At 39.7% G+C, this 25,109-nt stretch overlaps 2 protein-coding genes across 2 annotated transcripts; both read left to right on the forward strand.

Moving 5' to 3' along the window:
- Positions 1-662: 662 nt before the first annotated feature.
- LOC104444264 (disease resistance protein RPM1) lies at positions 663-3,524 on the forward strand. Its single transcript, XM_010057913.3, has one exon. The coding sequence runs from the start codon at positions 663-665 to the stop codon at positions 3,522-3,524; it is 2,862 nt and encodes a 953-aa protein (XP_010056215.2).
- A 15,227-nt stretch (positions 3,525-18,751) lies between these two features.
- Positions 18,752-21,902, forward strand: LOC104444265 (disease resistance protein RPM1). The gene has a single exon (XM_010057914.3). The coding sequence runs from the start codon at positions 18,861-18,863 to the stop codon at positions 21,702-21,704; it is 2,844 nt and encodes a 947-aa protein (XP_010056216.2). The 5' UTR covers positions 18,752-18,860; the 3' UTR covers positions 21,705-21,902.
- The last annotated feature ends 3,207 nt before the right edge of the window (positions 21,903-25,109 follow it).

A 25,109-nucleotide genomic window follows, 5' to 3' on the forward strand; every position in this document is an offset into this window, starting at 1 on the left:
GGATTCCGGTGAACTTTTTACTGTAATGATATTCTGAATTGATTGAAACTTTTGTCTGTCAATCTTAGTCATAAATCAGCTCTTCTACCTTGCAACGCAACATAACGCTGTGATCCGGCAGGAATCGGTAGCTGAAATATATTTGGATATTTGACTCACGACAAGCACATCTGAATTAAATGTTCTTGGAGTCAGATACGAATCTACTCCAGTAAAGAAAAACATGGAAGTTCCTTTGAAACTTCCCATGATTTTACCTTATATTATATTCGACAGCGAAGTAAGTTATTTCTGCGGGTAATTAAGAAATTTTAATTAGCTTCTTCGAATTAACTGGAACGGCAAAAGAATAAAGTACCAAACCTACTTGCAGACTTTTCCACATGAAACTAGAAAATTATATAGATTGATGTCAAAGGCATAAATATTCCACAGGATCATGCAAAATCAAAAGGGATATCACTAAAATAAACCAAAACTTGTACAATGTGCTAAGCAGACATGGATCCCACACAAAGCAGCTGTAAATACAAGATTCATTGAAGATAAAACAGTTTTAAGAGTTTAGACACTGACAAGCCTCAACTTCTGCAACCTCAGTCTAAAGCCTTTCAGCAATACATAAACCAAAAAACCTCATCACCACTCACCAGACTATAGGCATGGCAGAGAGCCCAGTGAATTACCTACTCAACAAGCTCGCACAATTTGTTGAGAACGAGGTGCAAGTCCTGACAGGAGCCCAAGAAGAAGCCCTCTCAGTGAGAGGAGAATTGGAGCGAGTCCGGGCCTTCCTCAGGGTTGCAGATTCCCTAGAAGAAAGCGACAATGAAGTCAAAGTGTGGGTGCAGCAGTTGAGAAACACAGCCTACGACATGGAGGACTCTCTCGATGAGTTCTCTCTGCTCCTGAGACATGATCATGGAGTCGGTTTCATCAGCCTCATCAGCAGGATGTCTTGCTGCATCAAGAACCTGAAGGCTCGGTACCGACTCACATCTGAAATAAAGCGCATAAACTCCAAAGTAAAGGGCATATGCAATGGGCACCGGAGGCTGCGCCACAAATTCAGCAGAGCTCAACAAAATCCGAGCTCAACTGGAGCAGACAACACATGGCAGGACCACCGAGGCAATGCCCTTCTCGTAGATGAAACTGACCTGGTAGGCATTGAGCAGCCGAAGAATGAGCTGGTCGGGCGGTTACTTGAGGGGGCTCTCGGGCGGGAGGTCATCTCCATCGTGGGAATGGGAGGGTTGGGCAAAACCACTCTGGTGAAGCAAGTCTATGAAGACCCCGCTGTGAAGAAACATTTCATGGCGTATGCTTGGATCACTCTCTCTGGGTCCTCAAAGATCGAAGAGCTCCTCACAGACATGCTTGATCAGATCATGAAAGTGATCAGGACACCGGTGCCTCCAGGAGCCTACACTATGAATAGCCATTGGCTGAAGACGATCATCAAGGACCTGCTTCAGAGGAGGAGGTACCTGATCATCCTCGATGACGCCTGGTGCATAAACGAATGGGATGCAGTCAAGCATGCCTTGCCCAACAACTGTCAGGGAAGCAGGGTGATTATCACGACTCGGAATGCTGATCTCGCATCAACCACGTGCAAGGAGTTCAACGGGCTGGTTAAAAACATGGAGCCACTTGATCCCGCTCAGTCATGGGAGCTTTTCTGTCGGAAGACTTTTCAGGGGAATTCATGCCCTTCCCCCCTGGAGGAGATATGTGAGTATATTTTGAAAAAGTGTGAAGGACTACCACTCGCAATTGTGGCCATCAGTGGCGTTCTGGCGGGGAAAGACAAACGGAGGATTTATGAGTGGGAATTGGTTCGTCGCAGTCTTCGTACTGAGATTGACTGCAACGACAAACTCAAAAACTTGAAAAGAGTTCTTTCGCTGAGCTTTAATGATCTGCCATACTACCTGAAATCCTGTTTCTTGCACTTAAGTTTATTTCCCAAGGGTCACCGCATCAAATGTCAGAGACTGATTCGGTTATGGATCGCAGAAGGATTTGTTGAAAAGAAAGAAGGCAAGACACTCGAAGAAGTTGCTAAGGACTACTTCATGGAGATGTTGAACAGAAGCTTGATAGAGGTGGCTGCTAAACAAAGTGATGGAAGGGTCAAGACTTGCCGCATCCATGATTTGCTGCAGGACATTATCACTTCAAGGTCGACTGATCAGGGCTTTGCCGAAATAGCCAAAGAAGAAAATCATGAATGGCCAGACAAAATCCGTCGCCTGTCAATACAGAACACTCTGCAAACTCTGCCACGGAACTGGTCCTTGTCTCAACTTCGCTCTTTATATTTGTTTGGGGTAGAGAAATCATTAATGAACTCAGTTTTAGCTTGTGATGTAAAACTGCTCAATGTTTTGGATATGCAAGCGGCTCCTTTAACAAGGTTCCCTGCTCAAGTTGCTGATTGGTGTTGTCTGAGATATCTAAGTTTCAGGTCCACTGAGGTGAGTACGATTCCACGCTCCATTGGGAAACTTCAAAACTTGGAGACTCTAGACCTTAAACAAACAAATGTCACCGAATTGCCTGTTGAGATCTTGAAACTCCAACGGCTTCGTCATCTCCTTGTTTATCGCTACAAGAATGTGTCCTATTCATCCTTCAAGTTTGGCTTCAAGGCCCTTAGGGGAATAGGGGCTTTGCAATCCCTTCAAAAGCTCTGCTATTTAGAGGCAGATGACGAAAGTAACAGCAGTGTGATAAGAGAGCTTGGAATGTTGACACAACTGGATAGATTGGCCATTCTGAAATTAAGAAAAGAAGATGGAAGGGATTTGTGCTTGTCAATCTCCAAACTAACCAGGCTTCGAGCAATTTCTGTAGCTTCTGTTGATGATGATGAGGTTATTGATCTGCAACACGTCTTGAGTCCACCTCCATTCCTTGAGAGAATCTACTTGAGAGGACGCTTGGGGGCTTTACCACACTGGCTACCCTCTCTCAGTAGCCTGATGAAATTGAACCTGAGGTGCAGTCGCCTAAAAAATGACCCTCTTGTGCCTCTCGAAAATCTGCCAAATCTTGTGCATCTCGAGTTGCTTCAGGTTTACGAAGGAAGCTCATTGTGCTTCAAAGCAGAATCCTTTAAGAAGCTAAAGACTCTGGCTCTTGATCAATTTGATGAACTCATGTCCGTTGAAGTGGAGAAGGGAGCAATGCCTTATCTTGAGATGTTTATCATTCAGCGTTGCAAGTTACTAGAGAAGCTTCCATCAGGTATTGAATATCTGAAAAAGCTGGAAGTGCTGAAGATTTTCGATATGCCAGATGAGCTCGTCAAGAAGCTTGTGCTAGGCGGACACAATGATGACTATCAGAAAGTTGCGCATGTTCCACAATTATATTATGGGCACTGGAAAGACGAGGGTTGGGATGTCCAATTAATCGAGAGATCAGTGCAGAGAGATCATTGCAGAGAGATCAGATCAGTGCATGTTCCAAGCACGAGTACGAGTAGCAATCAGTACCCACCGTGTTGGAAGTGAATGTACTGCATAAATGAATAACTGAGCCTGCCAAATGTTTGTAACTCATGACTGGTCAATGTGAATGTATTGTAAGTTAGCTGTGACTGCGAGTCTGTCTGTAAACGACATCAAGGAGCCATCATAAGAAGTTAGTAATGTCTATAAATACATTATAAAAATGTTCTTACATTTTCGGTTGTAGCTACCATCATCTGCCTGCTCTTTATGTTAGTTAATCCTATAGAGAGAACTACGAATTTGACTCTCCAATTTTCGATGCCTATCCATGTAGTGTCTTAAAATATTTTTGCCACTTTGAAAGTGCCGAGTATCAAGTCACTTCCACCCTAAGACATTTGTCAAAAATACTTACTGAGGAAATTGTCAATTATACATATCACGAATGCAATCAGTACATTGAAAAGTGTAATGTTCTCTTATTTAATTGCTTAAGAAGTGTCTTGAATACTTTTTTTTTTCTTGACAAAATCCTAACTACAAAAGGTGTGTTTGATAACAGCAAGTACCCAAAACTAAGGTTTTCAATGCATTTAGGGCATCTTTCATTTTTGAATTAAGTCTTAAAAATTGAAAATTCAGTTTTTAATAAGATTAAGCTCGTTTGATAGCTTTAATTTGCATTGGCTTAAAAGAATTAGTAAAGTGAAAAATTTACTTAGTATGGTAAGTAAAGGAGGAGCTACTTAATTCATTCAAAGGAAAATATAAATGACGGCAAGTAGAAAATTGCCAAATACATCACTAGAATCTGTAATAATTGTCATTATCCTACGTTTTGTAAGATATTAATAATATTCAACTATACATTAAAATTATCAACAAACAACTTCCTATTGTTATTTTCAACACTAAATACTGTTAACAATTAAAATCCAGTACTTAGATTCTGATTTTATTTGATAATTCATTCATCATTGACTTAAAAGTTTTCATCAAGTCCAAAAGTTTGCTTGATATTGTAAAAAAGGTGTTACTAAGTTCATTCAACATATATATATATATATATAGTGGCAAGTAGAAGCTTGCAAAATATATTGTTTAACCTTCCAATAATGATCGTTGTTCTGGTGTAGACAGCACATTTTGGAAGTCACACTTGAGGAGGGATTCGACGGCATGTTCACTTACAATCCTATCCAATCCACCACACAGTTAATAGAATGACCACACAAATTTCCACCTTTTCTTGCAGAAACAAAGTAGTAACTATCTGCAATCTCCTATTGGTTGGTGCCTAATAAATAGAAGGACCAATTACAAATGAAGTAGACTTTGAGAGCTGGTGCTGCTGCATAGTGATGTCCCCACGATGAGTCAGACTGAGGATTTTGGATCCTAACTAGTAAGTTATTTCCTTCAGATCTCTACGGATAATAGAGCTCAGTGGAGGAGCTTTTGCCGCCTCTCATTGTCCGAATCGATCCTGCATGACACACCCATTACAACTTTAACTTACCTAGAAGGGTGCCATCAATTTAATACTATCAAGACATCTGTTGATGCCCCTCTATTTTTAAAGCTAATGCCACCTTTTTCGGCAATAATGGAGATTACCAGTTTCTCAGTAATAAGTCACTTGATCTTCTTACACTTTCATGACAGCGCTAACTCCAACAAGAAGTTGCACAGAAATTGCTAGGTGAATACCACCGACTTCCTTCTTGCCTAAGCTTCTGCGAAGGTGACGGATTTTTTTATATTAAAAACCATAGCAGAAGTTTCCGAGAAGTTTTCAAGATATAAAACAAGAGGGGATTGGAAATTAATTAAGTTTCCTATCGTTTCCTTTGAATTGTTAAACTTAAATTTAATAAATATTCACAGAGTAGTTATCTTAGTAAAGGAAACAAGCAAATTAAGTAGCATGTAAGCATACTAAAAGATATCAATCATGGTCATTTTCAACTCCGTCAAGACAAAGACCGTAATGTTTTTCAACTTGCTAAGCGGGAGTGCATCAGGAGCAAACAGCCATTAACGGGTGAAATGACTAGACATCACAAGCTTGACCATTTCCATTCCAAACCCCCAGCCGATGCAAGCACCATGTCAGAGAATGTCAGCAAGTGTATTCACCGAACTTCCGTATATGCTGAGAGTGCTAGTATGAACAAAATAAAGGAGTTAGGGAAGAGAATAAGAACACAGAAATTTATAGTGGTTCGGCTTAATCCAAGCCTACGTCCACTCTCCCACGATAACAGCCTTCTTGGCTGGATTCCACTATGCAATCAACAAGAGATTACAACTCCGAGTGCAAATACTTAGTAGATCACACTATCTCACTAAGTCACTCTCTTGGTATTTCTCTCATGATTACAAACGTTTAAGCTCTCAAGAGACAAGTATATGATCTAAAGTCGCTTAGACTTTGGAATTATAAATTCTACGCTCCGTCTCTTACTTGCTCATCGGTCCATGATCTCCTTAAATACTCCTCCACTTCCAAACTACCCGTTGGACAGTATCCCGGAGAATCGTCTTCCAATATACCCATTGGACAGCTCTGTATCTAGAAGATTTGGTAGCCGTTGAGTGACAAAGGTAAAATCCCAAATTGATTCCGATCGCCCATACAAACGAAATCTTGGTTTCCATAAGTAAAGCTTCTTCGTGTAGAAAGTTCTTGTCTTCAAGATCCAATCGTCAATCAATTAGATTGAATCAATCAAATCAATCTTGATGTGGAATCCAAACCAGATCACTAGCCGTTGTATGATTGGGCTTGAGTTACGATTCATCGAATCTGGATGTAAAGTCGAGTCTTGAGACTTTACGATATGAGTCTTGAGACTTTACAACCTGGGTCTTTAGACTTTACAATCTGAGTCTCAGACTTTACAATCTGAGTCGTACCCCAGTTCAGCTTCAAGATAGAGTCCGTCTTCGGACTTTGAATCTTGAGTCGACAGTCTTGAGACTTTGAGTCTCGAGTCCGGGCAGTCTTCGGACTTTGATAATATCCTCTACATGTTCTATTATCTGCATGGTCTATTACTCAACCATCAAACATGTTAGTAGCCTTTGATTTATTTTGTCATCTTCAAAACATCATAAGGGATTTCCCTAACAATCTCCCCCTTTTTGATGATGACAAAACAATCTCTGAATATGCAGATTTAAAAATTTAAATCAAAGGATATCAGAAGATAGAAAATAATTGCAGCTCAATATTATGCAATAAATAATATCAACCAATCAGCACATATGCATATTCATATCTTCTCCCCTTTTTGTCATAATCAAAAAGCGATAATGGATTCACGTAGAGAATGATAACAATATCTTGCATGAATCACAATTTCGAAAAATCAGCTTTTATCGAATATTAAAGATATGCAATATAGCTCACTTCGATTATATCAGTAAATATTCAATAAAAATCACGGATGCATCATAAAATTCACGTACCATTTTTGTCATAATAAAATGATAATATCAATATGAGATTTGTTAATGACAAAAGGTAATAAGAGATGCACTAACCGGATTTTGTAGAATAAATTATGACACAATTACCTTTCCTTCCATCCATAATAAGATCACGATCAATCAAAAAAGATTTTTCCATAATTGATCAAAGCTCCCCCTCAATTTGTTGCCTTTTTGAGGTGATCACGATTCTTTTCCTTTTCTTTTGGATTCGATTTCTCCCCTGATTTCCTCATCGGATTTCGAGTCGATTCGAATCGAGACTTTGATTCGAGTCTATGTCTCGAGTCAGACTCAGATTCTAAATGTGTCGTCAAGCATATATTTCTTTGCACATCATCTTCTTTCATTGTTCTTTTCTGGCCATTCTGCTTGTATTTTCTTCCATCGAAATATGGTGGCCTTGTGTTGCTTTGCCCTTCCATAAGTCCTGGTGCCAACATACTAGCCATGGATCTTTTACTCTGAAGTAAAACACTTCAAATAACGTGAGTACACAAGCTCTGATACCAATTGAGAGTGCTAGTATGAACAAAATAAAGGAGTTAGGGAAGAGAATAAGAACACAGAAATTTATAGTGGTTCGGCTTAATCCAAGCCTACGTCCACTCTCCCACGATAACAGCCTTCTTGGCTGGATTCCACTATGCAATCAACAAGAGATTACAACTCCGAGTGCAAATACTTAGTAGATCACACTATCTCACTAAGTCACTCTCTTGGTATTTCTCTCATGATTACAAACGTTTAAGCTCTCAAGAGACAAGTATATGATCTAAAGTCGCTTAGACTTTGGAATTATAAATTCTACGCTCCGTCTCTTACTTGCTCATCGGTCCATGATCTCCTTAAATACTCCTCCACTTCCAAACTACCCGTTGGACAGTATCCCGGAGAATCGTCTTCCAATATACCCATTGGACAGCTCTGTATCTAGAAGATTTGGTAGCCGTTGAGTGACAAAGGTAAAATCCCAAATTGATTCCGATCGCCCATACAAACGAAATCTTGGTTTCCATAAGTAAAGCTTCTTCGTGTAGAAAGTTCTTGTCTTCAAGATCCAATCGTCAATCAATTAGATTGAATCAATCAAATCAATCTTGATGTGGAATCCAAACCAGATCACTAGCCGTTGTATGATTGGGCTTGAGTTACGATTCATCGAATCTGGATGTAAAGTCGAGTCTTGAGACTTTACGATATGAGTCTTGAGACTTTACAACCTGGGTCTTTAGACTTTACAATCTGAAATGCGTAGACTTTACAATCGAGTCTGTACCCGGTTCGGCTTCAAGCATAGAGTCGTCTTCAGACTTTGAATCTTGAGTCGACAGTCTTCGGACTTTGAGTCTCGAGTCCGGTCTTCGAGACTTTGATAATATCCTCTACATGTTCTATTATCCGCATGGTCTATTACTCAACCATCAAACATGTTAGTAGCCTTTGATTTATTTTGTCATCTTCAAAACATCATAAGGGATTTCCCTAACATATGCCAAACAGAGCATGGCAGAATTGCAGTGAACTACCTACTTGGCAAGACCACGGACTTCCTGGAGAATGGGGTTCAATTCTAAAGAGAGGCCCAGGAAGAAGTTAATTTAGTGAAGAGACGGTCAGGAAATACTGCGGAAAAGAGAATCGTGTAATATTTGTATATTTCCGTATGTTATAATAAAGATTATATGATCCTATTTATAGGGTTTATTATATGACTATTTAAGATAATATATCAATCAAAGATATGCATAATGTGGAAAATCTTCTAGATATATGCAATATCACGAAATATATGGTAAATCAAGGGAAATATATCCTAAATATGTCTAACACACCCCTCTCAAACTCAAGGTGAATAGAAGAAGTCATTTTGAGTTTGGACTAAAGATCCAAATGATAAATCGCAAAGCGGTTGGTGTGCTGAAGAGAGAATCAGCAGAGTTTACATGGTTGCTTATATGTTGCTATTGCGTGTTGTCATAATTGCTATGCATATTATGTGACAGGAGGCTGGTCGTCGAGATTAGAGGTTGTTGTCGCGGTAGGACAATGTCACAACAGAAGACTATTGTGGCTATAGCGGCAATCTATGTGACAATGTCTCTACTGATGTCACCATTAAATGAAATGAACAAAATTGAGGATCGATATTGCAATGGGGATATCAGTAATTATTGAAAAAGAAAAAGACATCATATAAGAGGTGCACTTCGTGTTATGGCTAAAGACAACCTATAGGGTGTATAGATTGATTCACAAAATTTGATAATTGTTTGTTGACTTGTTAAGTTTAATATAAGTAGGAACATACTAATATATACAAGAGTAAGCTGATAATATCAAGTGTATTGCTTATATCAGACAAGTAAAGGAATGAGTAAAGTGATAAAAGATCATGCATGTAGATCTTTATAGTGATTTGGCTTATATCAAGCTTATGTCTACTCTCTCATATTAAAAGCCACCAACAGACTTGAGTTCACTAGTTAATCTTTGAGTAGTTACAGCGTAACCCTTGTTGTTTTTCTCGGAACTTGTAGATCACACCACCTAATCCCAAGCATTATTACAGTCAATTATACACTTTTCAAAAGAGATTATAATCAATGACAAAATCTTAGTAAATGAGTCTTGATTGTAAAGGTGGATTGAAGATCTCTACATAAAAAGGATTAAAGAAGCTCAAGGGTTGGACGGAAAAGTGGAGATTTACTAACGATTTTCGACATTCTTTCCTTCTAATAATATCGTACATTTGTTTGTCTAAAAGTTCTTTGTGTAGTGTTCTTGTTGCTTTGTAATTAAGTTATAAGCAAGTGTACAAGGATGATAACAGTACTTGTGTCCTAATAGTGTGATCTATCAATTGATAGGAATAGTACATGCTAATTATAACTTGACTTAAAGATTACTAGAGGAAGCTCACCAATGTTGAGGGTCCAAGAGGATATAAGCTTAGGGATAAAGTTGAACCTCTATAAATCTCTAGACAATCTTTTGTGTCCTCATTATCAACTTTTTATTAACAACATATGAATTGTCAGTAATGCTTGCACCTATCATTTAAGTAGTACCGATACCGACACTGACACATGATATGCGACACAACACGACATGACATATTGACACGTCATTTTTAAAAAAATAGAGAATTCCGACATGTTAGGAGATGTTATATATTAAATGTATATTTTTATATATACATGAAATTCACAAATAAATAAATAATGAAAAAAAAAGCCCAAAATGAATTTACACAAAAGATATCAATCAACCATTTGTTAATATATCATTCACTCTTTCAGTTTAACAAATTCAACTCCATTCCAAAAATTCATAAAATTTGGAGAAAAAACAAGCAATCCGTGCTCTAGATTCTCGTGTCAAAACTAGTGGGAAGATAAGAAAAAAAAAAAAAACTTGGGGGGTGAATTGTGTGTCACGGGAAGTGGGAATCAGAAGAGAAGAGAAGACATGGTTTTGTTTTGCTTTTCCCTTTATTATTTTTGTTATTTTTTACATATTTACATTTTGACCTATCAGTTTTGAAAATTTTTAAAATTGATCCGTGTATGTCGAAATCATGTGTCGGAATTCTGAAGATAGGGGGACTACCTTTATTTATTTATGTACTTATGCAATACCAGCATTAGATTATCATTACTAGTTGTAATCTTGCTGAGCCAATTCAATGTTTTCCGACGTTTCACTTGTTTGTACCGAAATGTTGTTAACCTTGAAAGAGCATGGAAACTTCTTGCAATTGTCTAACTGTCATTTATGCATATTATATCGAACTTCTCTTAATAAGAAAACAAAAACGAGAATCATACCTTGCTTTGATACAATGACCACTTATATATCTTTTTCTTTACAAACTCCATTCACATTTCTTGAAACAAAACTTCACATGGAGATAGGCAACTCAAAATTGCATTACAATAACAAAGTATTTATTTGTGGATTTATATAAGGTATGTTTTTTTTCCTAAATTGTCCTGAAATGAAAAACTCTCGCATGTTATTGGAATGAATTTATTTATCAGGATTAAAAAAACGCAGACATATTAGCACTTGAATCTTGCTATGATTTTTTTACATCCCTAGTGTACCAAATAAAAATCCCAATAACGATCCCTTTCACAAGTGAAGTAAAGAATCTTGAACGAAGATTGAGATGGCCGACCAAAGTTAATGAGTTGAGTAACCTAACAGGAATTTTTTCCCCTACCTTACAAGAATAAACAATTGCCTTTTAAAAATTGGTTGTAGGTAGTATGATTGAGAAATTGGTAATTACTTAAATAATGTATTGTAAAAGGACAACTATAACATTTTGCAGGCCAATTCCTCAATTAAATTTGGAGAGTCTCATCGGATGTTGATGTTAAATTAACATGGCTAAGGACAACCAGCAAATTAATCCTTGTTTTTGAAAGGGTGAATGGTCATGGAGAGCTTGTCCTAGTTTACCCCACGTCATCAAAGATGACCAAAACAATTTAACAAGGTAGTTTACCGGCAATATCCAACATTAATTGAAGAGATAGCCCGCAAAATTTTATACTTGTTGTCCTTGTATAATTTATGAATCTAACAACATCGTTTTCTCAATGATTCAATTTTGAAAGAACACTCGCTAATATAGACTTATAAGGGAAAAAAAAAACAGTTTATTATGAGCTCCCGGATTTGGAAATGCAGTGGTTTTTTACGTGAGGAGGCAAGTAATCCCTGGTTTTTATCGCGCTGCCACTGAATCGTCGAATTTGGCCAATGAAGTTGTCAGTCTTGCGACCAACTTCTTTTGGCCGGGGATCACGTTGTAACTTGCTGAGCCTGGGGGTATTTCCTAAATTGGTTAATTGACCCCCCCAGAGGTTTATCATTACCCTATTTTATATTTGGGGTTGACTCCGATAAACGAAGCAGTTTAAAAATCTGCTCAGGTCTGAGTCTACATGAGTAGTTCTGGAGGTTCTGTCAATAACAACTACTGGACCTGCCTCGGATGAAACATTTGCACATTTGCTCATCTTCATAAGATAGTTTGGGTTTCAAGTTTCGACCCATCAAGACCGACCCAAATGGGAACTTGGCCCGTTAAGCTCAACTTCGTTTGTTAGAGATTTAAATATGTCTGAGTGGGCTTGGGCATGGCCAGTCAAGTCATATCTCCGAGCCCAGCCTCACCACTTCGAGCATAGGAATTTCATCTGACATAGGAATTTCATGTTCATCTTGCGGTCCATTAGGTGAACGATTTGAATCCCCACATGTCCTGGATCTTACTTAATACTAACAGTACTAGTGCAGGTCCACGCACTTGTCCGAATATTAATACTTAATGCAGGCGGGTTCATATATCAAGAGTTTTCATTGAAACAAAAAGTTGGGTATGTCTAAACCTACTCTATTTTACATAGGCCCTATATTGAAAATTCGATGTGTTTAAGTTAAGTTTGCATTATACCACGCTAGCCCTTTAGTTTAACATTTGTATGGACTAATTGAGAGATCATATGCAGACACATCAGAGATCCCAATTTTTGAAAATACGCAAGGACTACACTGATTTCTAAAAGATGTAGAAAGCTGCTGTTATGACGTAATGGTTGAATTACTTAAAAGGAAATCCGAGATGAACACAACAGCTAGCGAATCTATCTGCGTTGCTCTAAAGACAGAGAATAAATATCTCCGGAATCTCCTTTGGATGATGACAGTCCAATTTCTTTGTGAAATAGCCAACTCGGTTTCCTTCCCCATTACCTGCAGCTTACTCAACTAGAAGATCTTTCCTCGTTGAGTACGGGTGATCGATCCTACCGTGTCACCCGGTTTTGACTTTTGAGCGGCTGACTTCATCCCTTTGTCTGATCGACGCCGACGAGGGATGGAGCGGAACCGATGTATATTGTAACAAATGCGAGTCTTTAAATGAAAAAAAAAGATTCATGCCCGAGAGACTCAACCCGTATCTCAGTGAAGTCCATGGAGCTATTTATCTCAACCCATCTCAATCTTCAGACTATATCACAAATTATATCCAGGAAATCCCAAGAAGTAAAGTGAGCATGGTCATGGCTAATTTCTTCCTTCCGCACAGGGTACTCTCACTTGAAACATGAACAATGCTTCCCGTAGAGAAGATTTTTACACGAAGAAGCCCCAAATATGGATTTTTGTTTGTTGTCCATTAGACCCGTTAAACGGGTGGGTCGGATTGGGTTTGAGTTGGTTCCTAAATGGTTCAACCCAAATCGACCAATTTAACCCGTTTATAACCTATTTATTATAGTGCAAAATTTTGTGACCCATACCTAACTCAATCCATATCTGACGCATACCCAACTCATTTAATTAAACATAAGAAAATTTATTTTTCTTTTATAATTTTTGTATTAAAGTTATTGCATACAATACAAATTTAATAGACAATTTTTTATAATTATTTATAATTATTTTTAAAAAAATCGAATTCTTTAATTATTTTTATATTTTAATAATATAGTTTTTAATATTTAATTTTCTTTTTTTCTTTTTCTTTTTTTACAGCCAACTGCTGGCCACAACAATGGCTAGCCGCTGGCCACAATGATGGTCGACGATTGGCCACAGGTGAGCCTTGAGCTCGCTGAGCTCGCCTGACGCCGGCGAGCTCAAGTCTTGCCAAATGTCAACGAGGCCTTCGCCTTGTCAGATCAGCGAGCTCAAGCCTTGCTAGATATCTAGGAAGGTGAAAGAGCGAGAATGTAATCAAATAAAGAAAGTGTTGACGGGTTCCTTCACGTTCATGTTTGTGTAGAGGATATTGATAGACAACCCTCATTGACTTTTTGACGCGTGGCCCTCGATTCGATCGTAGCACACAAGATTACTAACTTAACTACCAAAAGTCAGCAAAACATGAACCCTCGTATGATAAGTTGATATCCTATTCGCAGGTAAATGCTAACGAAATCCCCTGAATCTCCTAGAGTAACGAGTACGCTTTATCTCCAGAACAGCTATGAAACTTCAAGGAAATTAGCTTCCGTTTCGTAAATTGTAGTTATCCACAACTCTTGGTGCTCGTTACAAGGCCAAAGTCTCCAAATGCGGCCATCAAAGATCAAGCTAAGGGTCAAAAGTTGGCCCATGTCCTACAATAGAGACAGATCTACTTTTGACTTCTTTGAATAGAGACAGATCTTCTTGACTTCTTTGAATGAGCAGTACTGTATTCACAACCTTTGAAAGTCTATACAGGAGCTCGCTTGAGTAATTTGATTTTGGTCAGTCAAGTGGACAAACTTTTAGGGAGTCTTTGATTCAGCACCAGCACCTCCATTTTCCCTGATGCCGAAATACTGCAATAAAAGGTTAACAAAATCAGAAGTGCACGACACGCATTGAGGGTAAAGCATAATTCCTTATAGCGACATCAACAATGTATTGCTGTAATCTTGAACTTTAGCAACGGACTGACAACCAGGTTCAATCAGTCTTATGTCCTAACTCATGTTACATCCATGATCAAATATGGTTTACGAGGTCAAATTTTAATATGCTTGAAAAATAACTCAAATTGAAACGCATAGCTTCTGCACGACGTAAATAATTTCACACTGTTTACGCATAGTTTAACAAACTGCAGAAGTAGATACAGCAACCTATGCATCTTTGGTCCCTCCCATTCCCTATTGTGTATGTGTAGATGTGTTAATTTCGATTTGATCAAAAAGCGAAATACTTTCACTAAAATAAGAGGCAATGGCTTAACAACATGGATGTAACAAATGGTTGTTAACTTGATTGCATGTTTTTTAAAATTTGTCATGAGGTAGTTCCTGTCTTGACTTGGAATAGTGGCGTGACAAAGCCAGCTTTTCTTCCTTATGGAATCCTAATCGACTCCACATAAGAGACGGCAACAGCTCTCTAATCTTATCGAAAAGGCGCCATAATTTCGTGCTTTGTAAAAGATTCAGTCGATGTCATTCTATTTTTTAATGCTATCTGTCCGTAGTGACTGAAATGTGACTCCACTTTATTTGGTTAATTGCTTCATACGCAATGATAGTCCTTTTTCTAATTCTTTTTGCCTTTTGGTCTGACATTTTTCTAATTCGATAGGTGTTGCTTTTCCTCTCAAATTTGGGCCCTTCTCCTTCACCAGTAGAAGAGCAAGACGTATAAATCACTACAGATTTATGCGAAAGATTTATATAAACAAGTCATTTGTATGCAATCTTGACCATTTCATGTTTGACATAATGCCACGGAAAAATCAGAGCAGTGTACAGTGAAGTTCATGAATAATCTGAGCTCATTTGCTTGTTCATCGCCTTACTGCAGTTGATTAATTCTTCGACTTCCTAGGTATGAGATGTTGCTTGAATTTCCTTGAGGTAAACTGGTCAAATAATAAATTTGGCTTTTGTGATACTCAGAGATAAGTCCACGAATATCCCTTCAATGTTCAGGCACAGATGGTGTTGAAGTCCAGATTCTGACGAACTCTTGACCATCGGGATATTCTGAATTGATTGGAAGTTTCCTCCATCGATCTTAGTCAAAATCATCTCCTCTACCTTGCAAGGTAAGCTTATCAAGAAAAATTTATGTTGACATAATGGTATGATCAAGTAGGAGTTGGTAGCTGAAAAATATATCGGTAAACTAAATGGAGAAAATGACATGATTGTGAACTCACAATGGGCACATATCTATTCCTGGGTTCAGATAAGAATCTACTCGGATAAAATAATACAAAAAATTTTCTTCGAAACTTCCCGTGATTTTGCCTCAAATATATTTTTGTTAGATGATTCACGTAAGATGAAACTACAGAAGAATAAAATACTAAACAAACTTGCAGATCTTTCAACACGAAACCAGAAAATTGAATAGGTTGCTGTCAAAGGCAAAAACATTTTAGAGGACCATGCCAAAAACAAAAGAGATACAACTAAATAAACCAAAACTTGTGTGCAATGTGCTAAGCAGACATGGATTTCACACAAGACAGCTATAAATATAAGATTCACTAACGTTTAACAGTTCAGAGACAATAAAAAGGCTCAACTTTTACATGATAACAATGATAAATAATTATGTGATTCAGGAAACCTTTATTAGAGAGCGCATAATGCCTCTTTATAGGATAGCATAAACGCAACTTCTTTTCAAGCACAATAACACTCAGCATAAATCTAGACAGTTACATTTCGAAAGAATAATGTAGTAAGCAAAGTAATTTTTTTGGTCAATTTACAAACTCCATATCAATTCGAAAAAATTACAGTTAATATTTTATTATTTTACGGTGCCAAGTTATCCAAATAAATCGAGTTGAGCGGTCATAGATTGTATTAGAGCAGAACTCCTCGAGTTGATGTGCAGCCCGATGATGGATTAGGTCCGAGCAGATCCCGACATGGCCGAGAAATGATAGCTCCTGTCTTCTAGGAAGGCTAAAGAGCGAGAATGTAATCGAATAAAGGAAGTATTGCCAGGTTCCTTATGTGTACAGGATATTGATAGAAAACCCTCGTTGACTTTTCGACACGTGGCCCTCGAATCCATTGTGGCAGACAAGATAACTATCTTAACTACCAAATGTCAGCAAAACATGAACCCTTATATAATCAGTTGATATACTATTCGCCGGCAAATGCTAACGAAATCCCGTTAATCTCCTGGAGTAACGAGTCCTCTCTATCACCGGAACAGCTACGAAACTTCAAGGAAATTGGCTTCTATTTCTTAAATTGTAGTTATCCACAACCCTTGGAGCTCGTTACACGGCCAAAGTCTCCAAATGGGGCCATCAGAGATAGAGACAGATGCAATAGAGACAGATGCAAGAATGCATTCACCCCGTTTGAAAGTCTATACAGGAGCTCGCTTGAGGACCAAATGCTCATTTGATTTTGGTCAGTCAAGTGGACAAGCTTCCTGGGAGTCTTTGATTCAGCATTAGCACCTCCATTTTCCCTGATGCCCAGACATGGTGACAAAAGGTCAACAAAATAAGAAGGGCACGACCCGCATCGAGGGTAAAACAGAATTCCTTATAGTAACATCAACAATGTATTGCTGTAATCTCGAACTTTAGCGATGGACCTATGCCTGGTTCAATCAGTCTTATGTCCTAACTGAGGTTACATCCATGATCAAATTTAGTTTACGAGGCCAAATTTGAATATACATGAAACATAACTCAAATGGAAACTGCACGGCATAGATAATTTGACACTCTTTAAGCATCGTTTAACAAATTGGAGAAGTAGATACAGCAACTTATGCATCTTTGGTCCCTCCCAGTCCCTATCGTGTATGTACAGACATGTTAATTTTGATTTGATTCGATGACAGTCAACTATTAGTTCATTCGTCTGAAATCCTTCCCTTGTCTCAGGCAGAGAAATAGCAATACAAGGTTATCAATAGAATTTTGATGGTTTGATCTATAATTTGATCAAAAAGCGAAATACTTTCACTAAACTAAGAGCCAATGGCCTAACAACATGGATGTAACAAATGGTTCTTGACTTAATTGCATGTTTTTCAAAACTTGTTAGGAGGCAGTTCCTGTCTCGACTTGGAGTAGTGGCGTGATAAAGCCAGCTTTTCCTCATGGAATCCTTATCAACTCCCGTAATAGACCGCGACAGCTGCTCTAATCTTATCAAAAAGGCGCCATGGTTTCGTGCTTTATAAAAGATTTAGTTGATGTGATTCTATTGTTTAATGCAATCTGTCCTTAGTGACAGAAGTGCGACTCTACTTTATTTGGTTAATTGCTTCATACGCAGTGATAGTCCCTTTCTAATTCGATATCTGTTGCTTTTCCTCTCAAATTTGGGCCCTTCTCCTTCACCATTGGAAGAGCAAGACGTACATATCACTACAGATTTATGCGAACGATTTATATAAACAAGTTATTTGTCTGCAATCTTGACTATTTCATGTTTAACATGATACGGCAGGGTAATGCCACGGAAAAATCAGAGCAGTGAAGGGTGAAGTTCACGAATTATCTGAGCTCATTTGCTTGTGCGTAGCCTTAATGCAGTTAATTAATTCTTCTAGTTCCTAGTTATGAAATGTTGCTTGAATTTCCTTGAGGGAACCTGGTCAAATAATAATTTGGCTTTTGCGATGCTTAGTGATAAGTCCGGGAATTTCACTTGAATGTTCAGGCATAGATGGATTGTCCTGGCCTTTGGTGTTGAAGTCCAGATTCTGATGAACTCTTGACCATCAGGATATTCTGAATTGATTGAAAGTTTCCCCAATCGATCTTAGTCAAAATTAGCTCTTATATCTTGCAATGCAAATTTTTCAAGAAAAATTTATGTCGGCATAATGGCGTGATGAATTGGTAGTTGAAATATATTTCAATAAACTACACGAAGAAAATGACGTGATTGTGAACTCACAAGAGGGACATCTAAATTAGGTGTTCCTGGTTTCAGATAATAATCTACTCAGATAAAACAAAGAAGAAAGTTTCTTCGAAACTTCCCGTGATTTTGCCCTAGATATATTATATTCAACAGCGACAGACAAGCAATCAAGAAGTTTTAGTTAAATTATTCACATAAGATGACACTACAAAAGAATAAAATACTAAACAAACTTGCAGACCTCTCCACACGAAACGAGAAAATTGAAAGGTTGCTGTATTTTACAGGAACATGCGAAAAACAAAAGAGATATAACTAAATAAACCAAAACCTGTACGATGTGCTAAGCAGACATGGATCCCACACAAGGCGGCTATAAATATAAGATTCACTAAAGTTTAACAGTTCAGAGACCATGAAAAGCCTCAACTTTTACAGCCACAGCCTAAAGCCTCAAGGCAACACATAAACCAAGAACCTCACCCCCACTCGCCAGTCTAAAGGCATGGCAGAGAGCCCAGTGAATCACCTACTCACAAAGCTTGCACAATTCTTTGAGAACGAGGTGCGGCAACTGACGGGCGGTCAAGAAGAAGCCCTCTCAGTGAGAGGAGAATTGGAGCGTGTCCGGGCCTTCCTTAGGGTCGCAGATTCCCTCGAGGAAAGCGATGATGAAGTCAGAGTGTGGGTGAAGCAGTTGAGAAACACAGCCTACGAAATGGAGGACGCGCTTGACGAGTTCTCGCTGATCCTGAGACACGATCATGGAGTCGGGTTCACTGGCCTTATCAGCAGGATGTCCTGCTGCATCAAGAACCTGAAGGCTCAATACCGCGTCACATCTGAGATAAAGCGCATCCACTCCAGAGTAAAGGGCATATGTGATGGGCACCGGAGGCTGCGCCACAAATTCAGCAGGGCTCAACATGATCCGAGCTTGACTGGGGCAGATAACACGTGGCACGACCACCGAGGCAATGCCCTCCTACTGGATAAAACTGACCTAGTGGGCATTGAGCAGCCGAAGAATGAGCTGGTCGAGCGTTTACTTGATGAGGCTCTCGGGCGGGAGGTCATCTCTGTCGTGGGAATGGGAGGGTTGGGCAAAACCACTCTGGTGAAGCAAGTCTATGAAGAGCCTGATGTGAAGAAGCATTTCACGGTGTATGCTTGGATCACTCTCTCTCGGTCCTCAAAGATCGAAGAACTCCTCAAAGACATGCTCGATCAGATCATGAGGGTGATCAGGAAACCGGTCCCTCCAGGAGCCAACACTATGAATAGCCATTGGCTGAAGATGATCATCAAGGACCTGCTTCAGAGAAGGAGGTACCTGATTGTCCTTGATGATGCATGGCACATACATGAATGGGATGCGGTCAAGCATGCCTTGCCCAACAACAGTCACGGAAGCCGGGTGGTCATCACAACCCGGAATGCCGATCTGGCATCTACCTCCTGCAAGGAGTTTAACGGGCTGGTAAAAAATATGGAGCCACTCGATCCTGAGCAGTCGTGGAAGCTTTTCTGTCGGAAGACGTTTCAGGGGAATTCATGTCCTTCCCACCTGGAGGAAATATGTAAGTACATTTTGAGAAAGTGTGAAGGGCTACCACTCGCAATTGTAGCCATCAGTGGTGTTCTGGCTGCAAAAGACAAACGGAGGATCGACGAATGGGATGTGGTACGGCGCAGCCTTCGTGCTGAGATCGATGGCAACGACAGGCTAAAGAACTTGAGGAGGGTTCTTTCCCTCAGCTTCAGCGATTTGCCGCACTACCTGAAGTCCTGTTTCTTGCACTTGAGTGTATTTCCCGAGGGTCACCAAATTGAGCGCAGGAGACTGATCCGGCTTTGGGTAGCAGAAGGGTTTGTTGAGAGAAAAGAAGGCAAGACCCTTGAAGAAGTCGCAGAGGACTACTTCAGCGAGCTCCTGAACAGAAGCCTGATGCAAGTGGCTGACATGACAACCGACGGGAGGGTCGTATTGTGCCGCATCCATGATTTCCAGAGGGAAATAATAACTTCAAAATCAAGAGATCAAAGCTTTGCAACGATTGCCAAAGAGCAGACTGACACGTGGCCAGATAAAGTTCGCCGCCTTTCATTGCACAACAGCCTGCAATCCGCACAGCAAAACAGGTCACTTTCTCATCTGCGTTCTCTGTACATGTTTGGGGTGGACAGGGCATTCATAGACATTGTCCTAGGATGTGACATTAAACTGCTAAATGTCTTAGACTTGCAAGCCACACCTTTGTCAAGGTTCCCAGTTCAAGTTGTTGACTGGTATTACCTAAGATATTTAAGCTTCAGGCATACTGAGGTTAAAACAATTCCTACTTTGATAGGGCGGCTTCAGAACCTAGAGACACTAGATCTTAAGTACACAAACGTAACTCGATTGCCTGTTGAAATCTTGAAGCTGCAAAAACTCCGGCATCTCTTGGTGTATCGGTATGAGAACATATCCTATTTGTGCTACAAGTATGGCTTCAAGGCACTCCTGGAGATCGGGGCCCTGCAGTCCCTTCAAAAGTTGTGCTACATTGAGGCGGACAACGAGGGGAATGACATCATCATGAGAGAGCTCGGGAAGCTGACGCAGCTAAGCAGGTTGGGCATCCTGAAGTTGAGGAAAGAGGACGGAAGGGCTTTATGTTCATCGATCATGAAATTAACCAACCTCCGTGCAATATCTGTGGCTTCAATCGAGGAGGACGAGATATTGGATCTGCAACATCTTACCTCTCCGCCTCAACTACTGCAGAGGATCTACTTGAAGGGGCGTCTTGAGATGCTACCAAACTGGTTAGCCACTCTTCACAGTCTTGTCAAGCTGCATTTACGGTGGAGTCGGCTGAAGGATGACCCCCTCATATCACTCCAAAGTCTGCCCAATCTCGTGCATCTCGAGCTGCTCCAGGTCTATGAAGGAAAGACCTTATGCTTCAAAGCCAAAGGTTTTAAGAAGTTGAGAATTCTGGGTCTCGACAATTTTGACGAACTCAGATCCGTGGAAGTGGAGGAAGGAGCAATGCCCAGCCTGGAAAAGTTGATCATTCAGCGCTGCAAGCTACTGGAGAAGCTGCCGTCAGGCATTGAGTATCTGACCAAGCTCAAAGTACTTGAGTTCTTCGACATGCCTGATGAGCTGGTCAAGAAGTTTGTGCGTGACGAGCAGGACAAGGATTATCAGAAGGTTGCACACATTCCTGAAGTTTACTATGGATATTGGAGAGATGGAGGCTGGGATGTCCAATCAATAGAGAGATCGTCCGATGGCGACACCTCTCCTCGCCAGGGCTCTGGCATGAGGAGCAATCAGTTCCCTCCATGCTGGAAGTAATGTATTGACTCTTTTTTCATGATGTGAGAATTTTATGTGCATAATGTTTGCAATGTACATACAAGGGAGAGTATGACCGTAAGTATAGCAAATGTTGACAATATCAGGCACATGTAAAATAATGTAAATACTAAGTTAATGTAATTTTCTACGCCTGTAAATGACATGAATGAAGCAGCTAGTTCACTGTTTTCTCCTCGTGAAATGTACTTTCCCCTTTGGCATCATGGATGTTGGTCAATGTACAATAATAAGAGGCTCGTATCTAGGCCAACGAAAGATGAACAACCTATTGTAGACAACTAAACTGAAGTACATTTTTCAACACAACAGATTGCTTAGAGGGGAAGAACAAACAACCTTTTCAAAAGCCATTTGCAGTGGGAAGATCCAGAACTACTGTTAATGAGAAAGGCTCAAAGTACTTATATTTGTTGCCACTTTAATAGACAGATTGGAACCCTGGCACAATTCTTCTACTTGTTCATTATGTATCAGTGTCAAACACAATCTCACTAACGGATAGAGGAAACATCAGAAGTAATAGCATTCTAACACCAGCCTAAACTGAATACTATCCACTGCTTGCTCCGGTTCTCTTGTTATCCTACTATCATCTCCATATCAATTTGGCCTGCACGTGTTCAGCAAACGATCCACCTAGTATTTTGACAGATGAGGTTGTAAACCAGCAACCTTGTTTTACTAATCCGTGTGCATTCCCTAACAGATCGCTTTTCTGAGTGCATATTGCTAGCAAGGTTCCTCATTTTGATAGTTGTGACTCAGTAGGGGATCTCCAGCAATCAAAAACTTTAGCATTCTTTTGTAAGTCGCCCTGCAACAGATACCTGCCGATCACTCCATCTTGCTAATCATACCATTAAATTGATCATTAGCCACATAGGCGAGGAAGTTGAATTCTCGGAATTAACAGGATAAGATGAATGTGCCAGATGGTAAGCTTACTGGCTTATGGCATGTCGTCTGACAGGCATAGGGAAATTGCTGCCTCTGTCATAATGAAAATACAATTTACAACTCCTGGTTATGTCATACCCTGTGTTATGCAGGAACAGAAGTATCTGCTTGTTTACTCAACGTCATATATCTGGTCATGCAAAACCCTCCAAACTAGCCGGAGCTAGCCAAGCCTCCTTCATATGCTTCCCTCTACAATGCTGTAAAAGGCTCTGCTAGAGCCAAGTGACGTCTGTGCTCGTACTCCCTAGTCCTAGAACACCCAGGACATACACCAATTCTGCAATTTCCTGAGCCAACGCACCTATATACATCAGGTTTGAGGACCACAAAATAATAAGATTGGCCGAATTACATTATGCACCCCAAGGTTATGGTATTGTGCCAAGTGGCCGTTGATATTTCAGTTTCCGCAAAGCCATCTCCACCTGCTCCGCTCCCGACGTTGGAAAGTTCTTTGCAATTTACTCCCGGAAATTGACTCGGGGCCATATTCTATTCCGATTTCTAGAAACATATCCCAACACTATCCACAACGCCCCTGGACTGCGTCCATGGCCACTCTTTAGTTTGAGAGAGAGACAGAGAGAGAGAGAAAGAGAGACGCCCCTGGATTTTCGGCTGCGTCCATGGCCGAGGGAAGTTGCCGACGTCGCTGTCTTAAGTTTAATTATTGGATTGGAAAAAAGAAAAATCAAACATTTTTTTTTTTTTTTGGTAAAAGGTAAGAAGAAAAAATCCAAACATTGAGATTGAACAATCGAAGAAAGTACAAAAATAGATGTTTTAATACTTTTTTTTTTTTTGGGTTATTTGGCTTTCGCTAATGGCCCCACCTTTATATTTAAACAATTTTATAAAGGTAATGTTCACAACTTGTGTAATCAAACATTGAGATTGAACAAGTTTTTCGAAGAAATCTTACAATGCGAAAATAGATGATCCTTTTTAATCCAGATGATTCCCTTTTTTTTTTTTTGGTTATTTGGCTTTCGCTAATGGCCCCACCTTTATATTTAAACAATTTTATATGTAGGTAATGTTCACAACTTGCAAAGTAATAATCAAATGGATGGCCGGAGAAAGTTGACTGGAGGCAAATGTAACCTTCACAGAGTAGCAGAAAGTGGAGCTGATTTATCAAACATGGATGTTGCTTTCTTAGGCTTTATAAAATGTGACTTTCGCTATGAGGAAACTTACCCTGTTGAATTTAAATATATTGTATAAATATCAATTTAGTCTTCAGTCTTTCAATTTTACGAGACCAGCACTTTCTTCAGATCATGGAGTTAAAGCACTGCGCACAACTGAAAATCCAGGCCAATCATGGAAGGGACACATTTTAAAAGAATTCAATCATCACTTATGGATTTCCTCAAGAAAACCTTCATGTAGACAAATAAATTAAAATGCCACCAAAGGTGGGTGTGGCTAAAAAACAAAAACGTTATTCGCCATATGACACAAAGGGTGTCATTCCGCATGATTTTGGATGATGAACAATTCTTGGATACCCCCGTGCGCGAGCGGGAAGTTGACATTTGGGCTTTGGTGGCTGGCCCTCAAGCCACCGAGTGAAAAATGAAGATCATAAGCTGGAATTGTCGGGGTTGGGCAATCCGACGGCCATTCGCGCTCTACGGCCCTCATGGTCCAGAACAGCCCCACTTGGTGTTCTTAATGGAAACAAAGAACCAGAATAAAGTACTTATCCAACTCCAACAGCGTTTGAATTTCCCTAATTGTCTTATTCAAGATCCTATTGGATTAGCTGGCGGACTGGTGGTTTTTTGGACTGACAGGGTCTCTCTAACTATGGAGCAACAGACAACAAATTTCATGGATATGGTATGCACCGATTTGGCCAATGGGTAGTCTATGCGTCTCACATGTTTTCATGCGCCGGCTGTTTACTCACTAAGACAACACCTCTGGGAAGAATTATGTCACATCAGTTTTAATAATGCTTTACCATGGGCTTGCATTGGGGATTTCAATGAAATCCTTAACTATTGGGAGAAGGATGGAAAGAGACCGCCGGATTGCTATCGTATGCAATCTTTTCGAGACTTTCTAAATACTTGCCGCCTTATGGATGTAGATAGTAAGGGCTGCGCCTTTACTTGGATCAATAACTGGGAGGGTGATGAGCTAGTTAAAGAAAGATTGGATCGGATTGTTTGTACAATTGCCTGGCGTCTAACATTTCACGAAGCTGAAGTTTATGCACGCTTTAGGCGCTAGGATCTCGACCACTGACCCCATCTTGTTGGACACGATGCTAAGGTTGTTAGAGGAAGCGGGATTTCATATTTCAAGCCTTTTGGATAAATGACACAGAATGCAGATCAGTTATTGCTCATTCTTGGCTTTCCCTACCTAGATCAATCCACCCTATCTCTTCTAAACTACAATATGTTT

The sequence above is a fragment of the Eucalyptus grandis genome, chromosome 5, assembly GCF_016545825.1.
Source record: "Eucalyptus grandis isolate ANBG69807.140 chromosome 5, ASM1654582v1, whole genome shotgun sequence".
NCBI classification, from domain to species: domain Eukaryota; kingdom Viridiplantae; phylum Streptophyta; class Magnoliopsida; order Myrtales; family Myrtaceae; genus Eucalyptus; species Eucalyptus grandis.

What these genes read in the sequence shown, in the direction of transcription:
- LOC104444264 (XM_010057913.3), top strand. Translation starts at nt 663, where the DNA reads ATGGCAGAGAGCCCAGTGAATTACCTACTCAACAAGCTCGCACAATTT.
- LOC104444265 (XM_010057914.3), top strand. Translation starts at nt 18,861, where the DNA reads ATGGCAGAGAGCCCAGTGAATCACCTACTCACAAAGCTTGCACAATTC.